Here is a 22920-nt window from a genome sequence, read left to right on the forward strand (position 1 = left end):
CCCAAGCCATCAGACTTCTGAACTCTAAACAATCCCTTACCTTACATACAGTATCTGGACAAGAACCTCACTATGTGCAATATCCTACATGCTTTACTGTGCAATACATTTAATAGCATAGTTAGTATGTTCTATTTTATAGATTATTATTATTATTATTATTATTATTATTATTATTATTATTATTATAAATGATATTTTTGGTTACTGGATTATGTGCAATAGTTACAGTATATGTGGCAGTTATGTAAGCCAGTGGATGTAAGCTAGTGGAACGAAATTCCATTCAAATGTGTATTCTGAATGTACAGGTAAATGACAGTTGTCTGTTTGTCTATCTATCTATTCAAACTGGTAATTTACTTCAGAAATGTGAAGTGGCTCACTCTTTGGCCTTGTAGCATCCAACTTCTAGACTAACAAGCTTTGTTAAGGCCACCATGCTGCTGTTTAAATTAGCAAAGCCAAACATTCCAGAACATTTTCAAACAGCTATTCATTTGCTTCTGTATAAGTATATAATAGAGGAATAAATAATGGACTGTAATAACAACTATGAGAACTCTGAGCATGAGACTGAGCCCAAACAAGAGGATGACCAAATTGAATAGGCTCTGTGAAGTATTTCTATGCATGAAACTAACTATAGTTTAATCTTGCCTTTAGAACCCTACAAATATCAATAGTCAGCTTCTGTGTTGGTATAAGGGTGTGTTCATGCCCATGGCATGGGCAATTTGCTAACCTGTGAAGGCACTGTTCATGCTGAGATACATACAGGTTTGGAGCAACATATGCTGCCATCCAGACGACATCTTTTTCAGGGAAGTCCCTGCTTATTCCAGCAAGACAATGTCAAACCACATTCTGCATGCCTTCGTACTTGCAGTGCAGGTGCTAAACTGACTTGCCTGACTCTCATTGAAAATGTGTGGTGTGTTATGCAAAATAGACAGTAGAGATCCTCGACTGTTGACAGGGTGGCCGCAGGTCCTTAAAAAGTCTTAAATTTACTTTTCCTAAAATAAGGCCATTAAAAAGTCTTAAATTTCAAACCCCGTCGTCTTAAATTTTCAATCTTAAATTTATGGAGATTTTACTCAGTCATATCGTTAAAATGTGGTACACTTTACTTTGGATGGGGAAAAAGTTTAATCGTTTTTGATGCTCACAATTATACCGCGCAGGCTCCGAATCCACCGGTTGCTAGACACACGCATGCTTGACAACCACTCAGTGCCTGATCTGTTGATGGAGGGTAGTCCGAGCTACAATGGGTAAATGAAAATTTAATGATAACTGGCTGCAAGATGCAAAATACTCGTGGTGGCTGAAAGCTGTACCCAAAGATGCCAACGAGGCATACTGTGTAGCATGCTGTAAGACTTTTAATTTGGGCACAATGGGGATAAGAGCGGTGGACTCTCATATGAAGTGCGCCAAGCACGTTGCTTTTGCTAAAGGCCGCGAGTATCAGCCTCAAATATCCGACTTCAGCGCTGCCACCACTAACGGTCGTGGAGAAGAGGATTCAGGGATGAGAATTTTCCGCGGATCTGCGGAATTCCGAGTTTTTCCCGCTGAAAATGTCATTTTTGTGAAACGTGTAAATCCGTTGAGAAAATTTGGGGGGGGGTTCGGGGTGTGTGTGTATGGTTAACGATCTGTGGTCACCTTATAACGCAGACATCCCGAGTCTCCCGGAAGTTCCGGGAGTCTCCCGCATATTGATAGCGGCTCCCTGATGCCCGCAAATTGGAGAATATCTCCCGGAATCTAGAGCAAGGGAGCAAGAGCGCGCACGCGCAACATTGTCTGCTTCGTGCATCTTAGAATGTACGCATATGACGGAGCGCGAGAGAGAGACTGCGTGTGTGCCTGTTCATGTAGCGCATGCTAGACAAAGAGCATCCTGATTGGGTTAGTCAGCAAAATAAGCCAATCAGCTTTCAGTGTGGGCGGGCTTTTATCCCTTTTCTTGAGGACCGACGTTTTTAGTTGAGTCAGTGCAGCCTACAGGATCGGCATGGCAGAGAGAGCGCGCGCGCGCCCCAAAAAACGAAAATACAAAACCCACTTCAGCTCAGATTACACAAAAGAATCTCCCTGTCTAATAAGGGTCAACAATAATGACAGTTTCGCGCGATGTACTGTTTGCAACAGTGATTTCAGCATTGCCCATGGTGGCTTAAATGATTGTAAAGGACATGTTGAAGTGAGTAGTGTCAGTTCATGTGCATTATATTTAGGTCTACAACAGGCTGTCATGAAAAGACCAAACTTATTAAAGATTTCCGTAAAGTAACAATGTATAAATATATATCAAATACACATCATATATGTGTGTATCTTTTTATAAATGGGGTTAGCTTATCTAATGTAGCATGTTGGGGAGAATCATAGTATCATATCTATATTTCTGATAAAATTTTAGGTATGATACCATGTATAACTCTCCTACTTATTGCTCATTTCATAGGGGGACGGGGGAATTGCTGGCATGTGCCGCGCGGGAGCGTCTGCCGAAGTTTTTTAGGCCGAGATGAACTTAGTTTTTGATTTTAAAAAAATGTCCAATATGTAATGCCAATTGTACATGCCTGTTCTTTAATTCAAAATCACCATCTTGATCTTCAGATTGACCATATGGTATATGTATTACATTACACAACATCCTGTCCAGATAAAACCTAGTTAGTACACACAACAGTTGAAAGGGAAGTGATAAGGGATGCTGAATGTTGCCTGCTTAATATGCAAGACCTCCTGCGACCATGATAACATCAGAAGAAAGCTTAAGAGAATTATATGATAGAACTTTTTTCTGGTTTGCACTTCATTTTAAAGGATTAGAGTATTCAAATACATGAATAGCTAAAATGCAGAAATAATACTTTAGAGCTCGTTTATATTAAAAGGTGCATTGATTTTTTTTTTTTTTAAATCATCAAATGTGAATTGATTAAAAACAAGTCTCTTGTCCCATATTAATTGTTTTCACCTGGTAGTCCACTAAGAAGGGAAATTTATTTCCAAATAAATTGCAACTTTTTGCTGATAAAATTAATGGTTTTGGGGTAAAAAAAAAAAAATAGCCAAAAATCATTAGCTCCCGCCCCCTGGGCCCCCACCGGGGCTCTGCCAGGGAAATCGATAAATCAAACGGGATAAAGAACTGTTTCCGATGGGCATGGCTCGATAGTAGCGTTACCATGCAGATAGGGACACAAACTGTGACGACGTGCCTGACGGAACATATCTGAAAAGTGGACGTGCTGGGAAAGGTTCTGTGTATTCTGTGCTCAGATATGATCAATTATGGAAACAGAGGAGCTAGAAACATCCAGGAGCACATCAAAACAAAAAAGCACAAAGGTACGTTTTACTTAAATTGTCAAAGATCTAATATATCTTTGACATCTTTGAATCTAATATATCGTTACGGTTACCTCCATTATCGCTCACAATATACATTTGTTATCTTAAAGTTTATAAACATTTTAAACCATCATTGAATTTGAAAAGATTTTATTTATATATAAGGCGCACCCCCCTTTGAAACACACCCCCCCCCCCCCCCCATGCACGCTTTGCGTGCGTTATGTCTGCCCTTGGCAGACATTTCAGAGGTTTTTTTTAAATGTCCCATTCTCATCCCTGGAGGATAGATCTGCGAGATGTAAGAGCATATTTTGTGTGTGTGTGTGTGTGAGAGAGAGAGAGAATATATTCTATTGTGTGCATGTGAGAGAATAGTATTGTTTGTGTGTGGGTATCGTTCCAAGTGTTTTAAGAAGTGCAAGGGAGCATACCTTTCAAGTGAGTGAGCTGAAGTTTTAGGTGTATGTGCATTCACATTGTTTAACTGTTGTTTTCTGCATTGTTGTTTGACCAAAGATGAAATTGAACAATTCTGCTTACAATGTGATTCCCCAAGCAGAGAAAATAATAATTTAAAAAAAAACTGTTGCATTGGATTCTGTGTGTGTGACTTGATTCACATTTTCACATTGTTACATTGGATTCAAACGTTGTGGCTGCATTCTGATTGTCACATAGTTGCAAGTTTATCTTATCCTTATATTGTGTTCTGAGTGTGTGAATGCCTGTCAAGGAAAAGAAATGAAGTACTTATACTAGAATAGTGTTTTCTGGTGAATGTTTACAAGAACAATAAGTTACATTAAATTTATATATATATATATATATATATATATATATATATATATATATATATTAGGGCTGTCAAAAGATTAATTTTCTTGATCGCAACTAATCTCAGAAATTTCATAGTTAATCGCGATTAATCTTGATTTACTTTGCATGTGTAAAATTGATATTTTGCAGTAAGACCGTTCGAATCTAAAGTTAAACCCACAATGCAAAGTATTTCTGACCATTGTGTCTTAAATTGGAATAAAATGAAGACAGAGACAAAAGCAGAATTTATCTTTTGGCCTTTTTTATTTCAAAAAGAGTGTAGAGAAAGGAAAACAAGTATTAAGAATGAATGACTGGCTACTGCTTGACACAGGGTGCATTTTACTCTCGTCTTGTCGACTTGTCCGTCTGGATGTTTTTTAAATTCAAACAAACCATTCAGAGGTCCAGAAAACCGTTGCTTATCCATCACAAAAGAGGACTAAACTGAACACAACAGCGTGTCCTTCCATGCCAATGCCAACGACTCGATGGAAACCACACGCTTCCGCTCGAGCTGCCTACGGATGCGTAGAAGGAACAAAAGACTAGCAAACTCGAAATAGCGCGTTTAACCGAAAATGAGTTTAATTAATACAACCAGAGGAGCTGCATGTGGATGGTAGAAGTGCGGAAAATGCTGGTAAACTCTGATCGCGATTGAAAAAAATATTCGCGATCACAATTTACATTAATCTAATCGCGATTAACGCGTTAATATTCCCAGCCCTAATATATATATATATATATATATATATATATATATATATATATAAAATATATTTATTTATATATAAATTTTTTTTTTCCAAAAGAGTACGTTTTTGCGTGACTTTAGATTTGGTCTTAATTTTTTTTGGAACATGGTATGAAAAAGTCTTAAGTCTTAAATTTAACTTGGACAAACCTGTCGACACCCTGGTTGATCAATGGGAATCATGTATCATGCAAGAATGGGAAAGAATTTCACTTGTGATACTTCAACAATTAATGTCCTCACTTCCCAAACACTTTGTGTTAAAAGAAAAAGTGATGTAACGAGTTGTTAAACATGGCCCTGTCGCAACTTTTTGGGAACATGTTGCAGGCATCAAATTCAGAATGCATGTACTATATATTTACACACACAAAAAAGTTTCTCAGTTTGAACGTTAAATATCTTCTATTCAGTTGCATATCAGACAAAAATGATTTTTTGATTTTTTTGTCCTAGAGTATCACATGTAATGTCTTATTAGTTGAAAGGGGGCAATTTTGCCCTCATACCTAAATAAAATATTCAATATTATGAATCAAACTGAATCTTGAATTGGGTGAATTGTTACATGTCTAGTGACCAATAAATTTTGACCAATTAATTTTATGTTAGATTGATTCCTCCTCTTTAAACTGTTTCTCAAGCATGCTCTTTCATCTCCACTGCTGTCAGTGGTCAATTCTTTTCAGGTCTCTTGGCCAAGTCTTGCATGAATTGGAGGAATTACTGTCCCAGTTCCTCTCTCGCCAACGGAATTTCAAACTAAGTCCCTGCTCATGCCAGCCCTCCTCAAGTCACATGGAAGAGGAAGCGCTACCCTATTGAATTATATAACAACATATATTCTTTTGCATCACGTTGTATTGCTTTGAATGGAATTGTGTTGAATCAAATCATGTTAAATCCCACTGCATTGCAATGACCCTAACCCATAACTGTCATCGCTTGTTTACCGCAATGCATTATGAGCAAAATCAAATCAAGTTTATTTGTACAGCGCTTTTAACAATAAACATTGTCGCAAAGCAGCTTTACAGAATTTGAACGACTTAAAAGATGAGCTAATTTTATCCCTAATCTATCCCCAATGAGCAAGCCTGTGGCGACGGTGGCAAGGAAAAACTCCCTCAGACGACATGAGGAAGAAACCTCGAGAGGAACCAGACTCAAAAGGGAACCCATCCTCATTTGGGCAACAACAGACAGCCTGACTATAATATTAACAGTTTTAACAGGTATAACCCTCAACTGTCCTCATGGGGCCGTCCTTCACAGGAGTGGCGCGATAAAACTCCGACCAGACACAGGGCACCAGGATGGATCAAGCAGGTCCGAGGGGCAGAAGAGGCCAGCATCTCAATCCCAGGATCAACATGTAACTCAGAGGGACAGATGGGGGGGGAGAGAGAGAGAGAGAAAGAAAACATTTTGTTAGGTATGCCCTAAAAATGACAAGTATTAAATCTGTGTGGTAGGCTCGCAGAGACGAGAGTCTTTACATCAGGCATGACACACAATGGCATGTTAATATGGTAAAAAAATATATCATGACCTGCTCTGGCTGGATGCTTGATTGGGTGATGGGAGCACACTCCTCAGCAATGATGAGATGCAGATGGGACCCTTAGGCCTGGCCAAGACAATTCAGTTACATTTCACCGGGTCTGGGACATGCGACAGAATGTCTGACGGCCGATTCCCTGCAGGCTACGATAGCCAGTCGAGGTCCCCACCGTCTCCACCAAAAGATTTCCTGTTGACTCCATGTAACTCAGAGGGACAGATTTGGAGTGGGGGGGGGGAGAGAAAGAAAACACAGGTGGTTAGGTATGCCCAATGTCACCTGAATAAGTAGGAACAGTATACATATTGCACCGAGTACAAGCAGGGACTCCGGCAACTAACTATGACAGCATAACTAAAAGGAGAGAGCCAGAAGGTAACACAGGCATGAGGGAGCCCCGGGACATAAAGCAGCCAGCCACTGCACCGTCAACAAACTCGAGTGAGCAAGCGAGTGGGGACTGACAGCATCCATACATCCCAGTTTACCAAAACACTCTATGTCTGAGGACCCTCCAGATCTACTCCTTTACCTCATAAACACCATTAATAAAAGGCTTGACTAAACAGATATGTTTTCAGCCTAGACTTAAATGCTGAGACTGTGTCTGATTCCCGAACATTACTTGGAAGGCTGTTCCATAACAGTGGGGCTTTGTAAGAAAAGGCTCTGCCCCCTGATGTAGCCTTCACTATACGAGGTACCAGCAGATAGCCTGCACCTTTTGATCTAAGTAGGCGTGGCGGGTCATAGAGGAGCAGAAGTTCACTCAGGTACTGTGGTGCGAGACCATTTAGTGCTTTAAAGGTCAATAGTAGTATTTTATAATCAATACGAAATTTGATTGGGAGCCAATGCAGTGTGGATAAGACAGGCGTGATGTGGTCATATTTTCTAGTTCTAGTAAGGACTCTTGCTGCGGCATTTTGAACTAACTGGAGCTTGTTTATGCACTTATTGGAACATCCAGACACTAAGGCATTACAATAATCCAACCTGGAGGTAACGAAAGCATGGACTAGTTTTTCTGCATCATGCAATGACATTAAATTTCTTATCTTTGCAATATTTCTGAGATGAAAGAAAGCTATCCGGATGATGTTATCAATGTGAGTTTCGAATGAAAGACTGGGGTCAATAATCACTCCGAGGTCTTTTACTGCTGCATGTGAAGAAACAGAAAGGCCATCCAGAGTTACTGTGTAATCAGAAAACTTACTTCTAGCTGTATGTGGTCCTAGCACAAGTACTTCAGTCTTGTCAGAGTTAAGCAGAAGGAAATTTATAAGCATCCAGTGTCTAATGTCCTTAACACATTCCTCAATTTTATTAAGCTGGTGTCTCTCATCAGGTTTTGCAGAGACATACAACTGTGTGTCATCAGCATAACAGTGGAAACTAATACAATGTTTACGAATAATATCGCCCAGAGGTAACATATATAGAGAAAAAAGCAGTGGACCCAAGACAGAACCTTATGGAACACCAAACTTTACCTCGGTACGTCTAGAAATATCACCATTTATATCAACATACTGATAACGATCAGTTAGATAAGACCTGAGCCAGGAGAGGGCCATTCCCTTAACTCCCACAACATTTTCTAGTCTATCCAGAAGAATGGAATGATCAATGGTATCAAATGCTGCACTAAGGTCAAGCAACACAAGTAGCGAGACACAGCCCTGATCAGACGCCAACAGTAGGTCGTTTACTACTTTAACCAGTGCTGTCTCTGTGCTATGATGAGGTCTAAATCCTGACTGATACATTTCATGGATGTTATTCCTATGTAAATATGAGCATAACTGCTGTGCCACAGCTTTTTCAAGGATCTTGGAGATAAAGGGGAGGTTTGATATTGGCCGATAATTGGACAGCTGACAGGGATCAAGGTCAGGTTTTTTAATCAGGGGTTTGATAACTGCTAGTTTAAAGGATTTGGGTACATAGCCAATCATAAGAGAAGAATTTATTATTTTTAGAAGCGGTTCAATTACTCCAGGCATTATCTGTTTGAATAGATGTGTCGGTAAGGGATCTAGTACGCAAGTTGAGGCTTTTGATGTAGAGATTAATGAAAGTAATTCAGTTTCTTTTAGGGGAGTAAAACATTCTAACTGATGATCTGATACAGTTATATTGTTAACTACAAGGTCACTTTCATTGTCTAACCTTAAATTAGTAGTTTGAATTTTTTGTCGGATATTCTCAATTTTGTCATTAAAAAAATTCATGAAGTCGTTGCTACTACATACTGCAGGTGTGCATCTGTCTATAGTGGACTTATTCCTGGTTAATTTTGCTACAGTATTAAATAGGAATCTAGGATTATTTTTGTTATCTTCTATTAGGGAGGAGAGATATGTTGATCTCGCAGCACTAAGAGCTTTTCTATACTTCAGGAAGCTCTCCTTCCACGCCAATTTGAACACTACCAATTTTGTTTGACGCCATTTACGTTCCAATTTTCGAGTGGTCTGTTTTAAAGTGCGAGTGTCATCATTATACCAGGGTGCTCATTTTTTGTCTCTGACCATTTTCCTTTTTAGAGGAGCTACATTATCTAAAGTATGGCGGAATGTTGACTCTAAGCATTCAGTTGCCTGATCGAGTTCTGCAGGGGCTGACAGTGACCCAATCAAAGTTGACAGCTCTGGGAGATCATTTATAAAGCTCTGTGCAGTAGTTGACGTGAAAGTACGTTTAATACAGTAGCGTGGTGAGGTGCATATATTATTACTCAGACATATTTTGAATGAGATGAGACAATGATCTGAGATAACTTCAGACTGTGGAAGTATGACTATATTGTCTACGTTTAATCTGAATGTTAGTATTAGATCAAGGGTGTGACCACCATTATGGGTCGGTCCTATGACATTCTGCTTAATCCCGACTGAATCTAAGATGGACACAAACACTGTTTTTAAAGGGTCTTCTGGGTTATCAAAGTGAATATTAAAATCTCCGACAACTAAAGCTTTGTCTAAGGAAATAACCAAATCTGAGATAAAATCTGCAAATTCAGAAAGAAACTCAGAATATGTCACAATTCTCACAATACCCAGGGTCAACTCCGCCGTATTGTTTACTTTCGCCTTTGTTAAACACTGCATTGTTCTGTCTAACCAGTTTTAACCATGCCTGAAGTGAATTGCTGTGTGCCTTACTGTGTCTCCACAACAAAGAGAACACCTAATTTGAGCTTTTATCAGCTGCCAGTCGAGAAGAAAGAAATGGATAAGTTTAATCCGCAATGAAAACCTTTGAACTGAATCGAAATGGACAAGTGTTTCTAGCTAACATTTCTCTGGTGGAAAAAAGACGTACTTGAACTGTGACCCGGCAATATTTCCATGGTCTGCGGAGTGGCCTTCAGTTATAGAAAATTATAACAATCGATGCTGTTCATCTAAAACTGCCGATATTCCAAAGCCTGTAAAACGAAGCATTCTTCGGCCTTTGTCTCTCAACATGTTGAAACACTCGGCCTGTCAGACCAATAAAACTCCCAAACCACAAAAGGTTCTTTTTTGGGTGTGCATAATGTTCAGTGTACCTTACTAGTGGCATTTATTAATGCGTCACCATCTGGGTCACATATGTATCGACTTAATCCACTGTTTTATTAAGTCCTTCACCCTGTAAAACACACCAAAAATTAAGTTCAATCTGTGTTCAACAAATAAATCCAGATTAGACTGACAGTTTATTTCTTAAAATTTGACTAGATGTAGTAGAATGTTTCAAAATTAGGAATGAAATTATTTAACATACAAATTACTTATGTTTGCACATTTTTGTTGATTAGGCCTATAAAGTTTTGCTATACCTGGCTGCAGGACCTGGCAGTAGGCCTAACAAGAATGTAACTTCACCATGAACACTATAGACACTGCAGCCAATTTCAGAGAGGCTACATACAATTCCCGATATTCAGATAGGTTTGTTTTCTCAAAGTTTAGCTGGTGCAGTTATACGTCCTCAGAAATAAGACATTCTGAGATTTGATTGTTTGTGTGGTCTAGACTCTTACCTTCTCACCAAGCTTGATTTGGATTCCAATTTTTCTGCTGTAAACCCTCAACATGTTATCCACCTCTTTAAATCACCAATTTCATTGTCTTCCATGAAGGAGCATGGCAGAATCGCTCCTCTCACATCATTCTCGCATAAAATTAATCTGACCTCTGTTGTATCGCTCAACTACCGACCCTGGCTATCCGCCACAATGCATTGCGGTAAACAAGTGATGACGTAGTTATGCTTGGGGACTATTGTTCCTGCTGCTGAGGAGATGCTGCACTGATGTTGTTTGACTATCAGTGTGATAACAATGTTCTTTTTATAGTTTGTTGAACATGGTGCACAGGCAATTGTGACATAACTGATTTAATTCCCATGCCTGTTCCATGTAGGTATTGTTACCTTACATTTTAGCAGACGCTCTGATCCAGAGCAATGTACAACAACCAGACACACCCAGGGCCTAGGGAGCAGTTGAAGGTTAGGTGCCTTGCTCAAGGGCACTTCAGCCATGGATTTTTCTGCCAGTCCAGGGAATCAGAACAGCAACCATTTGGTCCCAAGGCTGCTTTGCTTACCATTAGGCCATATCTCCCCTCCCTAGCTTTCTGTACTGTTCTGTTGCACAATGACCGACTGCTGCTAATTGCACAGGTTACAGTGTGCAATGGCCAATGGATGCTGCAGTTACAACCCCCTTCACATTTTCTCAAGGAAATACTGTACATCTCTAGTTTGAATTTTTAGCCATTCAGGAGCTGGTGTTACCATAATTGATCACACGGAGTAAGTGCACGTCTTGATTAAAACAGCTGCTTATGAATCAAACACCTGATTTACGGATGCAATGTCAAATGCCACACTTCATTCCTCCTGTTGTTTGACTTGGTAATACCTAGCATCTTGTTTGTGTGTTACTGCTAAAAGCTGATTTATACTTCTGCCTAAAATCTACGCTGTCGGTACAGTATAGCTGCGTACCCTATGCTGTAGCCTGATGTGCAGTTCCTCAGAAATGTAACTACACATTGCAGGAATGCAGACTGTAACAACACTTGGTAGCATTGCTCTTCCTCCTACGCATTTCCAGCTGCTGCTCCTCCTCAGTAAATATCGAAAATCTACTATCAAAATAGTAAAAAAAATAATAATAATAAATTAATATAAATACATAGTGTGAGACTCTTATAGCAGCTGTGGTTCATTATAACAGCCAGTCTAATCCTGCACGCTTTTCTATCCTTTTCTTCCAACAGACTCCCAATAAACAGTGTTGTTGAAGTAAACCATAACTCGATAAAAATAATAGAGCATCAGTCAATCAGTAATCGATAGAATTGTGGATTTAAACACTGATTACACTGAAGTGCTTCTATGAAGCACTGCTATGAAGCTACTCCTACTGCTGAATACAGATGAGTTAAAACACCAGAAATGCTTTCACTGAGAATTCACTTGGTTTATAATTAATCATGCAAAGTTTCTCTTTCCCCAGTAAAATTTGTTTCAAAACATCATTTTTGTTCGTGCTATTTTCTGTGTATTATTCCTACAGTGAAGCACTGAACTTGCATTTTTTTTTTCGCTGCTCTTGTTTGTGTAAAATCAGAAAATTCTAATGTTTCATGTGATGGCACCTCCTAGAGGACACACACACCTTGAGTACAAGTAGAAATACTTCATCTTGCTCGAGTTTCGATGCCATATCTATGGCACATATTCTATGCAAAAGTATAAATCAGCTTTAAATGTCAGGGTTCAGGTTAGGATTAGTGAGTGTGCTGAAATGAACTGTGAACTTGCAGATTGCCAACTCCATGGTGAGCACATGGCAAGGCCCTCCAGCCATGAAGTCCCTCTTCACACGCATGTTTTGCTGCAAGAGCTGCCCCAACATTGTCAAGACCAACAATTTCATTAACTTTCAGAGCTACTTCCTGCAAAAGGTACCAGGTGACGGTGTTCAATATTCTATTATGACATGTTATCATCAAAATCATGTTTATATCATATTTCTTGTTTTATTAGACCATGCCAGTGGCTATGGCTTTCCTCAGGGATGTGCAGAACCTCTGTCCCAAAGAGGTCCTCAACTTCATTCTGGATCTCATAAAGTACAATGATAATGCAAAGAATAAGGTAAGACATTGGCTTACCAAATTTCTTTTTATTGTTCCTACTAGAACATCAGCCACTTTAAGAAATGCTGAAGATAGAACCTGTTGAATATGTTGTTACTAGACCTCCTCACAGTCCAGTGGCTGTTTATCTGTTACATTAGCACTATTTTATACCCTGTACTATACACTCACTGGCCACTTTAATAGGAACTTGTTCTTAATTCTAATATTCCTATTCTTGGCTGGCAGGAGTGGAACCCAGTGTGGTCTTCTGCTGTTGCGTGCTGAGATGCTTTTCTGCTCACCACGGTTGTAAAGAGTTGCTATGTCCTTCCTGGCAGCTCGAACCAATCTGGCCATTTTCCTCTGATCTTATTATGAACTTTAACCTTTCAAATATGTTTTTATTATTTCACATGAATGCATGTTTTTGTCTTTATCTTGGTTTTATATTTCATAGTAAAAATTCACCATGGTCTTGCATGAATAATTCGCACAGTGAGGTCTGTGAGTGGATTTCTGTTCACTGTATATATTTACTATATAAACTATAACTTGTATGTATTGTAGAACATAAATAATGCACCATATACCTGATGGAACTTCATGAACAAATCAGAAAAATCAACGCATATTTATTGAATATTGTATACAGGCTTGTAGTACTTGAGTCCAGTACTCGGACTCGAGTCTGACTCGTGCCCTAATTTTAAGGACTCGTGACTTGACTTGGACTTAAGCACTGATTACTCAGACTCGTGCGTTAACTGCATTTGGGTTCGTAAATTGGAGACAAAGACTGATTTTTTTTTTTTTTGTAACATGCCATAATAATTTGGCATAAAAGATTTATAGCTACATTAATTTTTATACTAATTTTGTGCAAGAGACTGCACATTCACCTGTTCATACATCATGTTCAGGAACAAACTAACGTTAATGGCATTAAAATGCCTGGAGAGAATGCCCCTAGGATTGTCCGCTTTGCGTATACAGCCTTCTCATGCAGTGGGGAAAAAATGCACTGTTGTGTTCCATATGTAGAAGAACTATTGAGGAGACGACAGGGACAACCTCAAACTTCAATCGTCATTTGGCAGGACTACACCCAGAGAAGTGAGTGACATGCTAGGTTCATTGGTCTGTTGATAGTGGGGCTTGCTTGCTGAGCGATGAACTAGCTAGTGTTAACCCTCTCTCATGTTATTTGCCCTATTGATAGCAGGGCTTGTGTCGGACTCGACTCGGATCAGTAGTGGACTTGACTTGAAATTTTCTTTAATGACTTGGACTTGACTCAGACTTGAACACTGGGGACTTGAGACTGGGCTCAAGGTTTAGTAACTCGACTACAACACTGATTGTATATTGTACATTTAGATGTTTCTTCCACTGATGTTCCAGTTTTCAGATAATTACTACCGCGCCGAACTGATCGAAGCCCTGACCAACTCCTTAACACCAGCAATCAGCATCAATAACGAGGTGCGCACAGTAGACAGCCTAAACACCGATGTCAAGCTCATCCTGGAGGAAGTGACGCGCTTCCTCAACATGGAGAAACTGCTACCTAGCTACAGGAACACCATCACTGTCAGGTACAGAGAGAAGTGCTGGGATCAGTTTCAATTTATTTGTGTGTTTAACCTGCATGCATATGCAGTTCTGATAAAAATTTAGTTCGCAGAAGAGTAAGATTATATGCATTGTGTAATTATGATGAAAATAATAATTGGTTTAAGTGACTGTAGTATATTTGATGAATTATTGTTGCTGTTGGTATAAAGCTCAGTAATACTGGAAAATTATATGCCTTTTTAATAGTTAAAGTTGTTTCAGTATGCACCGATCAGCCATAACATTAAAACCAGTGACAGGTGAAGTGAATTACATTGATTATCTCATTAGAATGGCACCTGTCAAGGGGTGGGATATATTAGGCAGCAAGAGAAGAGTCAGTTCTTGAAGTTGATGTGTTGGAAGCAGGAAAAATGGGCAAGTGTAAGGAACTGAGTGACTTTGACAAGGGCCAAATTGTGATGGTGAGATGCCTGGGTCTGAGCATCTCCAAAACGGCACATCTTATGGTGTGTTCCTGGTATGCAGTGGTTAGTACCTACCAAAAGTGGTCCAAGGAATGACAACTGGTAACAGAGTCATAGGTGTTGAAGGCTATCCTATAGACCCCTTTCACATGACGTCACCGCGCCGCGAGATTTTGTTAGGCGCCATATTGGAAGACCAAGTACATGCACTCACAATATAAAACAAAGTACGAGCAAGAGTAAAGTGACACGATGGCTGATAATTCTGGTTATGTGAGTACCAGCTGCAGAAAGGGCACGGTATGTGGAGAAACTGGCTGTGATTGATGGGTTTGACCCATATGATAAGACTCGCGGCAAGGGAGAATGGAAACATAAGGAGGACCGGACACCAATTCTGCCATCTGTTTGCTACCCAGACATTGTAAACTATTTGTTGTTTACACCCAGTGCCTACACTCAGTGTTCGAACTATGCCGATATTTTCGGGGGGGGGGGGGTCCCTTTTTTTCCCGTGGGGGGGGGCGGCGCTTGTCTCGGAGCGCGGATCTCCAAACACATGAGAAGCCTATCTTATGCACATATCACGCAGACTCCACACCTCTACACACGCATCGCATCTGAAGTCATAACTCATCAGGGGAAATCGTGTCCACATTGGCATGTTCAAAAAACAACCTCGCGTCAACAATGATACCACACGCAAGAAAAAAAAAAACAGTCAGGCTACTCAACAACCAACCTGGCAGCAGCGAGCAAGCCCCAAACCATCCTAAATTATTATTATTATTATTATTAAATTGTAGAAGTCTGGGAGGCTTGCTCCTCATACAGTTATCAACTTGGGGCCAATTTAGCATGTTTTAAATCTGAATTTCTTGCGTTTGCTTACCTCAAAGTGTCCGCAGATCATGCACAGACTTATCCATTATATCCACAGTTTTTTGCCAAGTCTCACACAGGTTTCTTTCAAGTTTACTGTTGGGCCAATAAATCATAAATAAAACAGCTCAGATTTGTTTAAGTCGTTTGCCACTGCACTTTATTCTGGTGGGTTCACATACCGCTGCCGTTATTTCCCCCCAATCACGAGTTTGTTGGTCTTCCAAAATGGCGCAGGGTCTGTTTACTTCCGGTTTCGGGTGACGTCAGTGAAAGGGGTCTATATGGTCCAATCCCACAGAAGAGCTACTGTAGCACAAACTGCTGAAAACGTTAATGCTGGCTAAAACAAGAAAGGTGTCAGTATTAACTTTTTAAGCAGTTTGTGCTTTTAAGTAGCCACATCCCCCCCCCCCCAAATCATGTCTACATGGGAAAAAAATGTTAACACGTAGTTGCAGATTTCTCTAGAATAAACCCATAGGGCAAGATTTTACTGTTAAGGCTTTGTTCTTAAGCTTAAATCCTCAGGAAACCTCAAACCTTAAAGGAATAGAAAATATAAAGGTAATACATGCATGGTTTGGTAGCTTGTAATATTGAGAGCCTGTGAGAAAAGTTTCAGGCATGTTTGACCATTTATAAGAAAGTTGTGAGTGTTTTTGTATCACTACTCTAATGCCACCAGGAGGCTGCCATGTTGCCTGTTGGAAGGGCTATGCGTGATGTCATTTGGGTGCAAGGCTGAGTGTAGCTCTTCAGTACTGAAGGGGCAAAGCGAAAGGTCTACTAGACTTTGAAAAAACTTAGACAACCTTTATTGTCATTCAGTATGCAACAAGTGTACACCAAACGAAATTTCGTTGCAATTTGGCTCAGCACAGAAATAAATATGAAGTGTATTAAAGGGCTCCTGACAGCAAAATTATGCTCTAAAATAGGTTTCTGTAATAAAACTACAAACACCACTGATCACTTTCATGATAGACCTCACCACCAACAGAACGAAATCAGTATATTTGTCTTTGTGCGAAGTTGCGTCAATCTGGCCAAGCGCTAAGCTGCTGTCAGTGGCCGCCATATTTGTCGTGACGTCACATGCAGAACGACTGCTCGGCCTTCAAGGCAGCTATGGCCGACGAAACAGAGCGATTTTCTGACCAGTCTTCAGAAACTGAGGCCCTTTTTGAGGTTGACACTGGACATGTCGGATTACATGAAGACGAAGCAGTGGGTGGCATTTTGCCTTATCGTTTTGAGCCGTATCTGGACGATTTGCCTGCAGAAGGCGAGATTTCCGACTCAGACACAGACGATGATGGGCCCAATGCAGAGGACGTCATAATCCCAGCTGACATCGGGATGCTCCAAAACACTGAATGGTAATATAATAATAATAGATCTAGTCCTCTGGGGGGGGGGGGGCATGCGGACAATATTACCGCACTGATTTCTCATCTCATTATCTCTAGCCGCTTTAGCCTCTTCTACAGGGTCGCAGGCAAGCTGGAGCCTATCCCAGCTGACTACGGGCGAAAGGTGGGGTACACCCTGGACAAGTCGCCAGGTCATCACAGGGCTGACATATAGACACAGACAACCATTCACATTCACACCTACGGTCAATTTAGAGTCACCAGTTAACCTAACCTGCATGTCTTTGGACTGTGGGGGAAACCGGAGCACCCGGAGGAAACCCACGCGGACACGGGGAGAACATGCAAACTACGCACAGAAAGGCCCTCGCCGGCCACGGGGCTCGAACCCGGACCTTCTTGCTGTGAGGCGACAGCGCTAACGACTACACCACCGTGCCGCCCGCACTGATTTCCTTTTAAAAAAAAATATGCTCTCTTGAAAGTTCATGGTCTTTTAGATTTGGGCCATTTTCTCACATTTTTATTTGATAAGAATAAAAACTTCTATGAACTGATGAAATTCAATTGCATGTTAGGCCTAAGGTCCAGCCAACACGGTATTGCAGCGGAACTGTGGCAGAACTTTGAATCGGGCCATTATTAAAAATGTTCTGTTTCCGGTCCACCGGCCGGGTGAGTGCCGTTTGTGCGGGTGAAATTTTTTTTTTAACGCCGGTTTTTCGACAGTTTTTTCGGGCTCGTAAATCTAAACTCGAACTTGACATTTACGCATTCCCAGGGCTTTCCACTAAGGCTCATACCGTCTCCGCCGAGTGCACGCGCACACTACTGCCTCCGCTGAGTGCGCGCGCACACCGCATGTCGGGGCCGCGGATACTCTCCCCTGATCAACGAAGTCGGCGGGGAATTTGTGGTTATCGGTACAAACAGCGCGAAATCACAACTTAAATGAGTGCGGTTCAGTTTGACATTATTGTCAGTCCGTTAGATAAACATGTAATTTTATTAAAATCGAAAATTAATATTTAGAGCCTGTGGACTACAAAAATAGTCATTAAAGTAGCCGGCTGGACTTAATTGCGTGGCCGCAGCTGGCGCTTGTGGAAAGCCCTGTCAAATCAGCTCTGCGCATGCGCCGTGCGGCACAAAAAAATGGCAGCCACCATGAAGGAAGGAGATCCGGAGTTTTCAAACATTTGCTTAAGTGTGAAATCGCAAAATGGTATTCTAGCGAACAACAAAATAGTAAAGATTCAGAAAAACAAATCATTCAGTGATCATTTTAATAGTGTAATTTCATCCGAACTAGGCCTAACGGTCGATTTAGAACTACAAAAAGTCCGTGTGTCGGACATTTTAAGTACCTTTGTAAAAGTTTTGCAAATGTTGCAGTCAGCATTTAAAATGCTAACTTTCAGTTTTTGTACAAGTTTCAGTTGATTAAACTGTCATATTGTATTAAATGTGTCTGCTTTTGTAATAAAAAAAAAGTACTGAAAGAAAAAGCAAACACAGCATTGCAATTTCTTATCCATCCATATATAATTAAAAAAAAAAAATCCCTCCCTCCCGACTGAAAATTTTTTTGCTCACCCGGTGGACAGGAAACTGATTTTTTTTTTTAAGGATGGCCTCATGAACAAATTCACCTATTGCTATTATTTATCAGTAAATATCTCATTACAAGATGGAGATCTACGCCGAAAAATCATCAATCAACAACTAATCAAACAAGTGTCACATGTCTGTCAGAGGCCCACCTGTCATTGGGAGTCCACATGTCCCATGTCCGGTGCACTTGTTTTGCCCACTCTTTGCGTCTGATGGGATCCTTGGGAAAGGGATACAGACTAGACCCGGCTTCCCTGGTGTTTGAGCAAAATCCAGCCACACAACGAGCAGGCATATTCACCAAAATAAACGACTCGGATGCAAAAATATTCACTTGCAAAGCACTGGTGAACAACGAGAAGTTGAGAAAATGTCTGTCAGTGGTTCTGCATGTGACATCATATCCGCCTTCTTCCTCGGCCGTGGGTTGGCTCGCTATGATATCGATTTATCTGCGTGGCGGGCCATTCAAAATGATGTTTGTTACTATTCTGTCGCGCGATGTGTGAAGTAAATGTCATTTTATTCAACTCAATATGGCTGAAATTAACAATTTTAACATATTTTTTTTGCTGTCAGGAGCCCTTTAAATTATGCAGCAGCAAAAATATAAAGTGCAATAGAATAAAGTGACCTGTGGAATTTGGAATGTTCATGTTATAAATAGAAGTTTCGAGTTTGGGTTTGGAGTTCAGCAGTCTGGTAACCTGGGGGGAAAAGCTGTTACAGAACCTGGTGGTCTTGCACCTAATGCTGCGGAACCTCTTTCCAGAGGCCAGAGGGAAGAACAGTCCATAATGAGGGTGTGAGGGGTCACTGATGAGGTTTCTGGCTCGAGACATGCAACGCCTTGGTGCAATGTCCTGAATGGAGGGAAGAGAAGTCCCAATGATTTTCTCTGCTGTCCTCACCAATCTCCTCACATTCTTCCAGCCAGAGGCACTGCAGCCTGCACACCACACAGAGATGCAGCTGGTTAGAACACGCTCTATGGTGCTTCTGTAGAATGTAGTAAGGATGGGCGGGGGCAGGTGGGCTCTCCTCATCCTACGCAGGAAGTGCAGACGTTGCTGTGCCTTCTTGACCAGTGACGTGGTGTTCACAGACCAGGTGAAGTTGTCTGTGATGTGTACCCCCAGGAACTTGGTGCTATTGACCACGGCCGTGTTGTTGAGGAGAAGTGGAGCGTGGCTGGGTTGGTTTTTCCTGAAGTCAGCAATGATCTCTTTAGTTTTGTCCACATTCAGGATCAGGTTGTTTTCCCTGCACCAGCCCACCAGCTGCTCCACCTCCTCTCTCTAGGCCAGGTCGTTATCGTCCCTGATGAGGCCAATCGCTGTTGTGTCGTCCGCAAACTTCACAATGTGGTTGCTGGTAGCCTTGGGGACACAGTCATGTGTCATCAGAGTGAACAGCAGAGGGCTCAGGACACAGCCCTGAGGGGGGCCTGTGCTGGGGGTGATGACACTGGAGGTGTTCTGTCTGACCCGCATTGACTGTGGTCTTTCAGTGAGGAAGTCCAGCAGCCGGTTGCATGGGGGGTGCTGAAGCCCAGGGGACCCAGTTTGTTCACCAGATGCTGTGGAATGATGGTATTGAATGCTGAACTGAAGTCTAGGGACAGCATCCGCATGAGTGGTGTTCTCCAGGTGTGCAAGGCCCAGGTGGAGGAGATGGCATCTTCAGTGGAGCGGTTTGGCTGGTAGGCAAACTGGAAGGGGTCAAATGTGGGAGGAAGCTTGGAGGTGATGTACTCCTTTACCAGCCTCTCAAAGCACTTCTTCATAATGGGAGTGAGTGCGACAGGCCAGTAGTCATTGAGTGATGTGATGAGGTTTTTTTGGCACTAGGATGATGGTGGCAGTCTTGAAACATGATGGGACTTTGGCTTGATCCAGTGAGGATCAAGCCAAAGATGTCCATTAGAACCTGAGCCAGCTGGTCTGCACATTCCCTGAGCACCCGACCAGGAATATTATTGAGGCCCGGGGCCTTTCGTGTGTTGACTCTCTTCAGAGTCCTCCACACCTCTGCTGTATCAAGACAAAGTGCCTTTTCATCTTGATGGGGAACAGCTTTCACTGCAGGAGTGTTTAGTGCCTCAAACCTCCCAAAGAAGTTATTGAGTTTATTTAGAAAGTCCGCGGCATCATCACACTTGGGAGGGGCTATCCTGTATTTTGTGATGGCCCGTATGCCTTTCCACATATCCCTGGTGTTGGTGGTGTCGTGGAAAAAGTGCTGGATTTTTTGATTATGAGCATGCTTTGCTAATCTCACTGTTCTCAGTGCCTTCTCGTCATCAGACTTGAGCATCTTGCGTACTTCATAAGTCATCCAGGGCTTTTGGTTGGCCTGGGTGGTGATGCTCTTTATGTTGCTGACGTCCTCCATGCATTTATTTATGTAGGCTGACACAGACATGGCATACTCCTCTATGTTGGGTTGATTATAAGTGGCAGCTTCCTTGAACATGTCCCAGTCCGTGCACTCAAAACAGTCCTGTAGTGCCTCCATAGCCCCCTCAGACCACACCCTCACCTGCCTCACTGTAGGTTTCCCTCTGATCAGCAGGGGCTTATATGCAGGGATCAGCATTACGGATAAATGGTCAGAAGAGCCAAGGTGGGGGCGGGGGGCTGCTTTGAATGCATCCTTCATGTTGGTGTAGGCCATGTCTAATGTGTTCACTCCCCTGGTTGCACAATCCACATGCTGGTGAAAATGAGGGAGAACTGTCTTCATGTTGGCCTGGTTAAAATCCCCAGCCACAATGAAAAAGCCCTCAGTGTGAGCGGATTGCAGCTCACTGATGGTTCAGTAGAGACCACTCATCGCGTCCTTTGTGTTAGCGCTGGGGGGCACGTACACAGCAGTAACGGAAACTAAAGTAAACTCCTTAGGCAGATAGAATGGTCTACAATTTACAGTTAGAAGCTCAGTGTCCAGTGAGCAATGGCTCGAGACAAACTTAGCATTTTTACACCAACTGTTGTTATTGATATAAATACACAAACCACCCCCTCGGGATTTACCACTTAGTGTGCAGCTCCTGTCGGCACGAAATGTAGCTAGCCCCTCGATGCTAACAACATTGTCCGGGATTGAAGAGTTAAGCCATGTCTCTGTCAGAATTATAGCACAGCAGTTCCTCAACTCTCGTTTTGATGTTAATTCCAGCTGCAGATGATGATCCATTTTGTTCTCCAGGGAGTGAACGTTAGCAAGGAAGACTGATGGAAGCAGCATTTTATAAGGGTTCGCTTACTCCTCCGTCAGCTTGTGCTGCTAGGGGAGTCCGCTGCACTATAGGCCCCTGGGTCTTGCTGGCGCAGCACTCCGAGGCTACGCAAACACTCCTGAGTAGTTGTCTACAAAGCTGAAATCACTGGACGATCGTAATTCCAGCAAGTGCTGGCGACTATATATAAACTTACTGAGGGGTATTACTGACTTACTAGGCGGCGTATTTTGATTGAGAAAACCGTAACTGTCGCGAGCCCATGCAGCCGAACAGGGCGCCGCCATAGTGACATTAGTGTCAATGTCAATTTTTTTCACTATACATCTGAAATAGTGTATTAATGAGCTGCAACCCTGACTTATGGATAAACCTGAACTCTTTACCTGTAAAATGAGGCTGAAACTGTGTGTTCTACTACTCGTTAGCACGCTTAGCATGCTCTCGACTCATTCATGAAAAGCTTCAAGACGTCACCAGGCTTGTCTACCGTAATTACCGTAGTCGGCAGTCCATCCCCCGCGGCAATGCAGAAAGAGGGTAAACAAACACTGCTTTACTGTACAGGATTCATGTAAACATTACAGCAGGATGCACTTGTATGAAAAAAGGCGGAAATATTGCCAGAAACACCTGAGCTGCTGGTATGGTATGGATTTATTTGGTATAATTCATACATGTAAAAGATACAGTATAAATAGCACCGAGGATAACACAAAGTATAAAATACATTTTATTTGCAATGTGGTCTTCTTGATGACAGCAGGAAACAATAAAATATAGGAGACAATAATAAATTGACAAAATTGTCTAAACAATGATGAAAAAGTCAAACAAAAAATATATGCTAACTGTAATTATCACAAAGTACAACTAGATTACAGAAATGGCACCAAAACGATTAAAAATTAGTTATATACACATCATAAAACTAGGTTTGGAATTTACTCCATAAAAAGTGTTTAATCTGTTTCTTAAAATGATCATGTGTTTGACTAGACTGCAGTGATCAAGAGAGGCTATTCCACAAACAAATTCCTGTATACCAAAAAGAACTCCGAATGGTTTCCATAAAGTGTGACATCACTTACA

General features: G+C 41.4%; 1 protein-coding gene across 3 annotated transcripts in view; it reads left to right on the top strand.

Annotated features, from left to right (window-relative positions):
* Positions 1-22920, top strand: part of taf2 (TAF2 RNA polymerase II, TATA box binding protein (TBP)-associated factor) — a 181704-nt gene that overhangs the window by 100575 nt on the left and 58209 nt on the right. For all 3 annotated transcript variants that reach the window (XM_060921386.1, XM_060921387.1, XM_060921388.1), the window contains 3 exons: positions 12356-12496; positions 12579-12689; positions 14075-14268. In XM_060921386.1, the coding sequence (XP_060777369.1) occupies positions 12356-12496; positions 12579-12689; positions 14075-14268 (446 nt within the window). The remainder of the gene's footprint in view (positions 1-12355; positions 12497-12578; positions 12690-14074; positions 14269-22920) is intronic.

The sequence above is a fragment of the Neoarius graeffei genome, chromosome 5 (assembly GCF_027579695.1).
Source record: "Neoarius graeffei isolate fNeoGra1 chromosome 5, fNeoGra1.pri, whole genome shotgun sequence".
NCBI classification, from domain to species: Eukaryota; Metazoa; Chordata; class Actinopteri; order Siluriformes; family Ariidae; genus Neoarius; species Neoarius graeffei.